The sequence below is a fragment of the Pseudopipra pipra genome, chromosome 24 (genome assembly GCF_036250125.1).
Source record: "Pseudopipra pipra isolate bDixPip1 chromosome 24, bDixPip1.hap1, whole genome shotgun sequence".
NCBI lineage: Eukaryota > Metazoa > Chordata > Aves > Passeriformes > Pipridae > Pseudopipra > Pseudopipra pipra.
Window position 1 is genome coordinate 2,541,404 of NC_087572.1, and position 10,975 is coordinate 2,552,378.

General features: G+C 64.6%; 1 protein-coding gene across 6 annotated transcripts; it reads left to right on the forward strand.

The window, feature by feature from the left end:
* Positions 1–1,103: 1,103 nt before the first annotated feature.
* Positions 1,104–8,942, forward strand: LOC135402182 (CYFIP-related Rac1 interactor A-like). Of its 6 annotated transcripts, XM_064635093.1 has the most exons (13): positions 1,119–1,283; positions 3,937–4,020; positions 4,519–4,599; positions 5,830–5,909; positions 6,425–6,546; positions 6,627–6,732; positions 6,949–7,085; positions 7,213–7,290; positions 7,413–7,529; positions 7,639–7,718; positions 7,810–7,936; positions 8,162–8,232; positions 8,319–8,942. In XM_064635093.1, the coding sequence occupies exons 4-13, from the start codon at positions 5,837–5,839 to the stop codon at positions 8,380–8,382; spliced, it is 975 nt and encodes a 324-aa protein (XP_064491163.1). In that variant the 5' UTR covers positions 1,119–1,283; positions 3,937–4,020; positions 4,519–4,599; positions 5,830–5,836; the 3' UTR covers positions 8,383–8,942. The 6 variants fall into 6 exon arrangements, with proteins under 6 accessions (XP_064491165.1, XP_064491164.1, XP_064491163.1 ...); XM_064635095.1 differs by lacking the exon at positions 5,830–5,909 and having other exon boundaries at positions 1,104–1,283; XM_064635094.1 differs by lacking the exon at positions 4,519–4,599 and having other exon boundaries at positions 1,118–1,283.
* The last annotated feature ends 2,033 nt before the right edge of the window (positions 8,943–10,975 follow it).

Sequence of the window (10,975 nt, forward strand, 5' to 3'; positions counted from 1 at the left end):
GCTCCACTCCTGTCGGTGTCACCAGCACACGGCGCTGGGCAGGACCTGTCACTCTGAGCTGGGCAGGGATGGGGACAGGGATGGACACTGTCCCTCGAGGCCAGTGCATGATGGTCACAGCCAGTGCAACCCCACAAAACCCCCCGTTTTCCAGTGACACTGGGCAGCAGCCACACAGCCAGGGCCAAAATCAGGGTTTCTCACTTATTTCTTCTGCTGCTCCTTCCCTTCGAGCCAGGTTTCCTCACCAGCAGCCTCAGCCTTTCCCTGGTCCCTCACCATCCCCAGCTCAGGTCCCTTCCCTGCCCACTGCACCCCAGGGCTGAGCTTTGGTGCCGGGTGCCTTGGGGCAGTGGAGGGTGGGCACCCATCCCTGCTTTGCTGCACAGAAATGCCCAAGTAAAGGAGCAAGGAGCTGCTGTCACCCACCCCGTGTTCCTGGGGGACACCCCTGTGTGCCACTGGGCAAGCTGGACCTGGGGTGACCACAACACTGGGAATGCTTTTTGATGTCCCCACTGTAATGCTCAGCGCTGCCCCAGGGAAAGGCGAGTGCAGGGTAGAAAAGCAGAACCAGCCCAATTTTGGGGGTCCACACCTGCTTCCTACCTCCCACATCAGCCCTGTGGGAACAGCTCTGTGCCAGTTCATGCCACCCAAACCACTCCTGGCCCCAGTTCAGGAGAGACAGGGGGAGACAGAGTGAGCTGCCTGCTCAAAAGGGGGGTCCTGGGGCATGGGTTTGGTTTGTCCCCGTGGTAGTGGCGCCAGGTGGGGTCAGTGGTTGTCCCCCTCCCTGGAGAGGGGACTGGGGGCAAGCAGTGCCATCCATGGGCTGGGTCAGGAGCAGAGGAACATCTGGGACTTCCCTCCCCCTGCTCAGAGTGGGCTGCGGGTGCTGGGGCTGAGCCAGGCTGGCTCTGATGTGGGGGGACACACAGGCACCCTCTCGGGGTCACCGTGTCCCCCAAAACCAGGGAGCAGCCCCCTCCCACCCCCCCAGCAGGAGCCGGAGCCCCTCCCCAGTCAGGCCGCAGAGGTTCCCCGGCCGGCACGCAGAGGGTTAAACATCCCCGTCTCCCTCACACTTGAGACGTCACCGTCACCAGTGGCGTGGAGGGGGGGCCGGGGGGCTATGGTGGTCTTTGTGGTGCATTCGGCAGCTGGCGCAGGGCGGCTCACGCACACGGCGGGCGGCTCGTCCCCGGCACCCCGCGATCCGGCAGCATCCGCAGACGCCCCGGCCGCCGCCACCGCCCGCGCCTCGAGCTCCCACCGCCACGGTGAGCACGGGCCGCCACGGGGGACGGGGACGGGGACTGCCACCAGGCCTGAGAGCAGGGCGAGGGGCTGGCTGTCCCCCCTTCAGGGACCCAAACCGCCGGCAGCCCCCGCAAGGGACCCCTCTCTCCCTTTGCACCCCTGGCCCGGTGCGCCGCAGGACTGGGGGTGATGGGGTGGGTGATGGGGTGGAGATGGGGTGGGTTCTCCCCACCCCGGGGATTCTGAAGCCCCGCGGTGGCCCCGGGTGGGTGCGGGAGCACGGGTGGGTGCTCGCCCGCGCCGGCTGGGTGCTGCGGACCGGCTCCCGGCAGCCCTGCGGTAAATCCTGCCGCTCAGCCGCAGCCGCAGCCAGGCAGAGGGGAGCCCCCCGCACCCCGCCAGCCCCACTTCGGGGGCTCAGCCCCGCGGGGGGATCACACCACCCTCCGCCCAGGGAGGTCCCCAAACCGGGGGGTGGCGGCGCTGAGAAGCCCCAACACCACCCTGGGCAGGGCTGGGGGTGTCCTGGTTGATCCTGGGGTAAGATTTAGGATCAACACCCGGATTCCCGGGATAAGGTATCCCCTCCCCGCCATGAAAAATCCTTCAGGCACCGCGCGTCCGACCCCGCAGCGGCTGCGGCGATGCCGGCGGGGCCATGGGCGGGGGGCAGCGGCAGGAGGGGCTCGGCGGGGGCGAGGGGCACCCGGGGGGCACCCAGTGGGCACCCGGCGGGCGGGGAGGCTGCGAGACCAGGTCAAGGGGAAGGGTCAGCCAGCCCCCGGCCGGGGCTGCGGCTCTGCACCAGCCTGCGGTGCCCACAGCGATGCTGCGCCGGCGGCGAAGGGGCACAGCCCAAAAACGGCCCCCGGTGACACGGAGGGACCTGATCCATGGGCATCGCTGCCCCTCCGGGGTGGCCAGCCCGGGTGCTGCCGGCTGTGGGGAGGGATGCTTCAGGATGAAGGATTTGGCCCTGCCTGGAGCAGGGGGCCGGGGTGTTCACCCCATCGGCTGGGATGTCCCCATGGAGGTGACACCTGCCGTGGGGTCCCCATGGGGCAGGACGCTCGGGGAGAGGAGCAGCTGCTAGAGCAGGGCTGGGGTGCAATGAGGCCACCGCAGGGAGGGACAGAACCCAGGGCCACCTCGGGTGTGGCTGAGGACAGGGAGCGTGCTGCTCCCAGCCCTCCTCCAGCAGCACATTCCTCTGTGATTGCTCCCGTTCCCCCAGTTCAGCCTCATAGCAATGGGCAGCCTGCACTGGAGGGAGCCCCTCGCCCTCCCTGACAGCCCCCCTGGGGGGGATGTGCTGTGGTACCCCGGGCTCCCAGGGCCAAGGGCACCCACAGGATGTAGGCACCTGGGACCGGGGAAATAGTGCAAATCAGGGGCTGAGCCCCCAGCGGATCCTCCTCCCCAGCCCGGAGGGGCTGCAGCAATCCCCAGACTCCCACCCAGCACCGAACCTCAGTGCCACGGCTCCGGCCTCACACCGGGGTGTCCTCACACCTGGGAGCACAGGGACCTGTCCGTGCCCCCTCCCTGGGCAGAGGCAGAGTTCAGCAGTGTCAAATCCCAGCCCCAAGTCGCCCCAAGTCAAGGACAACGGCCACGAGGACGCCCGTCACAGTCACAGCATGTGTGCGAATGCCGGAGCACAGCGGGTGCCAATCTCCCACCCTGCCAGCTGCCCCAGCACCCCAGGGACCCCCAGCACCCCAGGGACCCCTCAGCACCACTCCAAAACACCCCAGCATCCAGCAGGACGAACCTCAACATCACTGTGCCGGGGCAGCTCTGGGTGTCTTTGTGCCATCGCAGGGTACGAGCACCCACTACACCTGGGGAAACTGAGGCAGGGGTGTGCAGTGGGGAACACGGGTGCTCTGGCTCCCCCAAAAGCAGCTGAATTTTAGTGTCAGTCTGATGCAGCTCCAATGTAAAGCCACCACTTACTGGGTCTGGAGGAGGAGGAGGAGGAGGAGGAAGGCAGAGCCACCACTGTTGATGCTGAGGGGCTGCGCTGGGGGTGAGCAGGGAGCACTGGGCTGAGGGGCAGCAGCCCCATCCCAGGCACGAGGCCATCCCATCCCTCTCCACTGCTGCTCCAGCTCTCCTTCTCCCCTTCCCCTGCCTCATTAATTAAACCCAAATGCTTAATTACAATCTGCTGAACCCATGACTGCTTCCTGGAGCCTGCTAACACCATGGGGCCAATCCTGACTCCCCCACATCCCTGTAGGAAAGGTGGGAGACAGGGAACAGGGGGAGCATCCCGATGCCTGCAGGATTTGGGTTGTGGCTCATCGGTGGCATAAAAGGATTTTCATGCAACACGCAGAAAAGAGCAAACCTAACCGGTGGAGCTGGGAAAGTCATCCCTGGGGATCTTGGCCTCTCCAAGGAGAGATGGGGACAGATGGCTCAGCCCTGGGGTTGTCCCCGGGCTGCTGGCAGGTCCCCCAAGGAGTGAAGAGGGACAGGGATACTCAGCTCAGTGCCTGGTGAGCTGCCAGTGGCAATAAAAAAATAACCGAGGTCAATAAGGCTGGTGGCAGCACGAGGTGGGTGGTGGGATCCAGGGTCCCACTGTGCCTCCCCACCTGGTCACCCACCAGTGGGTCCCCAGGGCAGTGGGGTGCCCTGACCCTCTCACCCTCCTGCCTGCAGGTCCCCGCCAGCCCATGCAGTGACTCAGGGGGTGGCACAGCCCCTGCTCCTGCCGTAGCCACCGCTGCCACTCCGGGCACTGAGGTAAAGACCCAAGATCACGGCTGTGGGGTGGGTGGGATGCACCAGCGCAGGCACTAGACCCCCACACCAAGTCTATGGGACACAATTCCCAGCTGGGATCTTCCCCTGTCCATGGGGAGTGCCCAGCCCCATCAGCAAAGGCATGACCCCATGGGGGTCACCTGGGGCAGCCCCCCAACCCTCAGGAGAGCACGGGGTGCCAGGGTGGGGGAACCGGGGTGCCTCGGTGGTGGCTGCATGGCCAGGGGTGCCCCAGGGAGCACAGCACGCCCAGACATTCATCCCACTTTCCTTGGGAATTGGCAGAAGTGCCGGGAGAGCCGAGCTGCCACATTCTGGTGGATGCTCACACCTCTGTGCCCGGCCAGGAGGGAGAGTGATGGGGGCCACGGGGTGCGGATCCTGGCGGGATGGGCACAGGCAGGTGCCGTGCAAGTGGCACCGTGGGGGCTCAGGGGTGCCGGTGCTGTTCCACTCTGTTCTGTTTCTCTCGCTCAGGTCTGCTGGCCATGGGCAACCTCATAAAGGTATTGGGCAAAGATTTAGAAAACTGTCCTCATTTTTTCCTGGATTTTGAAAGTAAGTCCCATGAGCAGGGCGGGCGCGGGGAGGGGGCCGGGGCCACTGCTGTGGCTGCTCTCTGGAAGATGGGGACAGGCACCGTGTCCCCGAGCAGCCCCGTGTCCCCAGGTGCCTTGGGGCAGCCCCAAACTCACCCTGCGAAGGGTTGAATGGGGCAGGGGAGCGAGACCCCTAGAGATGCCCCACCCCTCGAAGTGTGGGGAGACATCCTGGCTGAGTGGCAGGATACAGGATACATCCCAGCAGCAGGACCTGGCCCAGGACGACCTCAGGCACCTGCCTGCTGCTGTAATTGATGGCACTGGTGGCCACGTGGCATGTCCCCTGCCACCCTCAGGGACAGCCTGGAGGCTGGGTAAGGAGGAGGGAATGATCCACCTGCACCACTGGAAAGGTTGGTGCAGGGGTCACAGCCTAAACCAAGTGATGGGGATCAGGGACCTTCCCCTGCTTCCCACCGACCTGGGCTAATTGGGATAGGAAAGCACAGCTCTGAGACCCCCCAGGCTGGGCACAGGGGTGTACAGGGGATGGTGGACACTGTGACAAGATGCCAGACCGGGTACAGCCCCAGGGCCCCCCGGCTCCCTCTCCTGCAATTCCTCCAGGGCACAGCTCAGAGCAAGAGTGAGGAGCATAAAAACAGTGCAACCACTCACCCCAGTCCTGGCCCCAGTTCCATTCCCAGTGGGGAGAGGTCGTGCACAACCACCTCAGGCAGAGGCACCTCCAAAATACCCAGGGCTGGGGGTCACACAGCCACCCACTCCCGCGGCAAGAGACCTTCCTGGCTCCTCCAGGTTCCTTTGAGGCAGCACAACCTTCACCTGCCTCCAGTCCCCTCCACAGCCCACGGGCATGGGGCTCTGGGGGCTCGCTGGGATGCCCCTTTCCGGGGCTGGCTCTGCCCCTAGAGGAGGGGAACGCCTGTAGCCAAGACTTCAGGGACTCGCTCACCGCTTCCCGGCGGCTCCCTCCTCCCTCCGCTCCTTCCTCTCCATCACCCCATCCGCCAGCGCTCATCACCATCGGGGGGGAAGAGGCTGCACTCGGGGCCGGGAGCAGCTGAGGGGTCACCCCCCGGCTGTCCAGGAGCCCCCCGAGCCCCCGGGGAGCAGTGGGGGGAGGACGGGGGCTCTGGCCACCGCCTCTGCCCACAGCCCAGCACCTCTTCCCCGAGCTCCACCTCACCATCATGCTTTTTTCCTCTTGTTTCTTCTCTTGCAGGTTTCACATGGGGAACCTTCTAAAAGTGTTGACTTATAACGAACTTGACCAAGGCCCTAATTTTTTCCTTGACTTTGAAAGTGAGATGGGATTTTTATTTTCCTTTTTTGTTTCGTATTTATCCTGAGTTCCACATCCACGCCATTTTGAGTTCTTGTACCCGTCGCCCATCGCATTGAGCCCATCCCAGATGTCCTGCCCCCACCTTTGCTGTCCAGGGGTCTCCCCGGGGAGGGGGAGCAGACCCATGGCCGGGGGCTGTCACTCCACACCTCTCCCCCGGGGCAGTTGGGGCCAGCCCAGGGCCGAGGGCTGCTCGGGGAGCCCTGTGAGGGGGGCCGAGGGCTCCTCAGGGACCCCCATGAGCAGGACTGTGGTCACAGGGCAGCCAGGACTCGCCCCCACCTGCCCCCCACTCCACGGCTTGACTCGAGCTCGGGCAAGGAGACGGATCAGGGGGAGAATCCCGCCAGGAAGGGCTGTGGACTGGCGGGAGAGCCGTGGGACGGGGTGCTGGCACCCCACTCTGGCTCTCGCCGCCCCGGGCCCCGCTCAGAGCCCTCCGGGTTTCTCTCCCCGGGGCGCTGCCCTGCAGATGCGCAGCCGACGGAGGCCGAGACGGCGGTGTGGAACCAGGTGAACGCGGTGCTGGAGGAGGCACAGACCATCCTGGCCGAGCTGCAGTCCTACACGGGTGCCGGGCAGGAGATCCGAGAGGTGGGTGTAGCACCGGTGCCCGCTGCCCACCCACCCACCCACCACAGCTTGGGGCGACCGCTGGCGCTCTCCTTCCCCAGGCCATCCAAAACCCCGGGGACCTGCGGCTGCAGGAGCGGGCCTGGAGCGCCGTCTGCCCCCTCGTTGCTAAGCTGAAACGCTTCTATGAGTTCTCCCTGCGGCTGGGTGAGTGCCTGACCCCCGCTCCCCCTTCCCTGCATCCCCTCCTTGCATCCCACATCCCAGCCCCGATGCAGAAATGGGACGGTCTGCAGGAGTCCCGGCCATGGAGTGTGCTCAGCTCTGGGTGCTGTGCTGCCCTGTGCCTCAGTTTCCCCATCGGGGGGGGGGGGTGGGGAGGTGCAGTGGGGCAGGAGGGGACCAGAGGTGCTTCGTCCCCAGAGAACGCCCTGCGGAGCCTTCTGGAGGCCCTCACCAGCCCCCCGTACGCCCCGACCCAGCACCTCGAGCGGGAGCAAGCCCTGGCCAAGCAGTTTGCTGAGATCCTTCACTTCACCCTCAGCTTCGATGAGCTCAAGGTACCTCCCTGTGCAGGACAAGAACTGGGGGTCCACACACTGGGACCGTGCAAAAGTTGTGAGCCAGCAGGGTCCCTTTGGGACCCCCCAGGTTTGCTGTAGCCCCTAACTCAGGTTTCCCACCCAGATGACCAACCCTGCCATCCAGAACGACTTCAGCTACTACAGACGGACCATCAGCCGGAATCGCATCAACAACCTGCAGGTGAAAGGATGGTGCTGTCCCCCACCCTGACCAAGGATGGCATCCCCCAGGGGTTCACAGGGCTGAGGGTGACTCGGGGGTGATTAACCACCTTAATGGCCCCCCATCACACCCCTCCCCAGCTGGATGCAGAGAGCGAGGTGAACAACGAGATGGCCAACAGGATGTCCCTCTTCTATGCTGAGGCCACCCCCATGCTCAAAACACTCAGCAATGCCACCACCAAGTTCGTTTCGGAGGTGAGGGATGCTGGGGGGACCCTCAGGGTGGGGGGAAGGCTCCTTACAGCCCCAGCACCATGTGGGTGACTGGGGGTGGAAACAGCAGTCAGGACATGTTGGGTTTCAGAACAAGACCCTCCCAATCGAGGACACGACTGACTGCCTGAGCACCATGGCCTGTGTCTGCAGGGTGATGCTGGAGACCCCGTGAGTACCTCATATGGGTTGGGGGGGACATCTCAGTGCTGGGATCCATCTGCCAGCCCGCCAGGCTCAGCTGGCCCCTCTCCCGGCACAGGGAATACCGGAGCCGCTTCACCAACACCGAGACCCTCCTGTTCTGCATGCGGGTGATGGTCGGCGTCATCATCCTCTACGACCACGTCCACCCCGTGGGGGCCTTTGCCAAGACCTCCAAGATCGATGTGAGTGGCCATGGGATGCATGGGGGGGCGGGGGTCACACCCATCCTACTCATCCCAGTGTAGCTGTGATGCTCCCCCCGGATGATCCCTATGGGGATGTGACTGAGCTGGTCCCGAGGGGAACTCATCCCCCTGAGCAGCAAGGAGGAGGATGGAGAGGAAGGGGGACAGCCCCCTCTGTGACACATCAGGGATCTCACAGCCCCTCTCACTCCCCCCCACCAGATGAAAGGCTGCATCAAAGTCTTGAAAGACCAACCCTCAACCAGCACCGAGGGGCTCCTGAATGCTCTGAGGTGAGCCAGGGGCCACGGAGGGGGGTGTGGGGTGACAGCAGAGCAGGTCAGGGTGGCCACAGGGTGACCATTCCCTCTCTGTCCAGGTACACCACTCGGCACCTCAACGATGACACCACGTCCAAACAGATCCGGGCCCTGCTGCAGTGAGCGCGGGGCGGCCGCCGCAGCCACAACGTCACCGTGTCACCGACGCCCATGACCATACTGCTCATTTTGTACAGAGGGAAAAGGGACAATAAGGAATACACAGGAATACTAACAGAACATCAAAATGGCCCGAGGCCACCCCCCCCAGGCGCTCCTGCCCCCCTTCCCACCCCCCAGACTAGCACCCGCTCCTGGACACGTGGTGCGGGTGGCACTGTGGGGACACCCACCGGGGGCGTCGGGGCCGGGCAGGATGGACCCGGGCAGGGATGTGCCAATGGGGCTGGTGGCAGTGAGTGCCCATGGCATGGGGACACCTTGGGGAGGGGGCAGGTGTCGCCCCTGTCCCCATCCTGGTCCCCGAGCATTTGCTGGAGGAAGAGGAGGAGGAGGAAGAGGAGAAGGAGGAGGAATAAGCATCCCTGTGGATCTGCACTGACTTTGGAGGAAATGGCTCAGTCTCACCTGGTAGATTTTTAATATGAGCAATTAAATCCACACTCACCTCTTCTTTTCTACATTTTTTTTTGGGTGTGAAATAAAATGACATTTAATCTGTTCGAGGTCAGAGCGGGGCTGTCTCTGCCATGTCCTCATCCTGGTAGGCACCCACCGTCCAGCCCTCATGAGTCCCATCCATGAGACCCCCTGATTGAACCCTCCCCAGGGAGCATGTCCCCCATCCATGATTCTGTGGGGACCCATCCCTGTAGGACAAATTCCACTTCCCAAGTCTCAACCCTACTGTGACACTGCCGGTGATCAGGAGCTCCCCGAGGGTAAACAGCCCAGGGTGGCCCCCAAGGTGCCCTCCATGGTGGGGTTGCCCCCACTGCTGCGCCCAAGCCAGCCCATCCAGGGCCCCCTCCTTCCCCAGTGCCCCAGCAGCTGCCGACTGGGAGGACTGGGATGCTGCTGGAGGCCATGGCTGGCTGCCACGGGGCCGGTGCCTTTGCCGGCAGATGGCCCTGTGACACCGTGACAACGCGGCCACGCTGGCCCCACTCACACCAGCTACACGGTGGGGGGGCTCCACTCGGCCTGACACCCCCACCCGCAGCCCCCCGAGCTGGGGGAGACCCCGGCAGGGCCCCTGCAGTGCTGGACCCCGGGTCAGCCCTTGGCGGGGGCTGTGACACCCCCCATGGGGACACCCCAGGACTCACCTCAGCACAGCCACGCTCCCGGGGCACAGGGCCAAGTCCCCTGGGATTTGGTGTCCTGCCAGTGGTCTCCTTCCCGCCACCTTTCCCGCCTTTCCCGCCTGGCACACAGGCTGCTCCCGGCACTGCTGACCCCCCCTCACTGCCCCACACAGCCCCCCCACTGCCAGGGGACAGTGGGCACCCCACAGGTGCCACCAGGACCCCAGAGCCTCCTGCAAGGTGTCACAGCACTGGCAGCACTCCCGTGCCTCAGTTTCCCCATCTAGGCAATGGGTGACAACCACGTGCTGGAGGGCACGTGGGCAGGGTCCCCACAGCCCCCTGAACTCTGGACTCCCCCACTGAGTTCCTCAGGGTGCCAAGATGTGGACACCAATCCCAAACACCTGCCCCTACAGCCCAGCTCAGCCCACACATCCCTAAACCTGCACGGGCACCCCCGGGCACAGGGCAGCACCACAAGAATGGGACAAAGAGGGGGCACAGCCCCCAGCCCTTCGGATACCAGCATTTCCTGGGCCCGATGCCAGGATCCCGCCGCACACACCCGGGCTTTGCCGCCAAATCCACCCCGGTCCCGCGCGGCGCGGGATGGGGCACACACTGTTGCACAACCCCGGCCAACAGCTCCATTTATTTTTAGGCTCTTGCGACACGGCTGCACCGCAGCCACCCGAAACGCTGCCGAGGCACCGGATGGGCCACAGCATCCCCCACGCCCTGCCCTGCTCCCAGCTTTCCCAGCAGTTCTGTGCCCCAGCATCCCCCACGCCCTGCCCTGCTCCCAGCTTTCCCAGCAGTTCTGTGCCCCAGCATCCCCCACACCCTGCCCTGCTCCCAGCTTTCCCAGCAGTTCCGTGCCCCAGCCATGACTCGGGTTCCCCTTTAGTTTCCTTCACCCACCAGCCCTGCAACAGCAGCGGTGCCAGCAGTGCCACTCAGCCCTGCTGAGCCCAGATGGACCCTGAGGACTCCCTCCCACCACACCCACCACCCAGGTCCACGTTAAATCCCCCCGGTGCTCCACGACACGATGATCCCACCTGGGAACCGAAGACGAGCCCAGGACACGGCTCAGTTCGGTGCTGCAGCTGCCGTGTGTCTGCAGGAGCCGATGGCCCCAGGTGACACCATCCCACAGATGGTGCCCAGCCCGTCCGAGGCACCGGTGCAGGACTGTCCCTGCAGTGTGGGAACTGGGGTGGGAAGAGCCAGGGCAGCGTCACCAGTCGGGACCTCCAACGGGAGTTAAGGGACAGCCGGGTGCTTTAAACCCACCAGTGAACAGGGGCACAGACACCAGCTGGTCACCGGGCGAGGTGGCAGCTGTGCCCCCGTGCCCCAGTGCCAGTTGGCTCCTGGCACAGAGCCCATAATGTCCCCCCACCTCCCTCATGGTGCCTCTTGCTTGTGAGGGGAGGGGATGA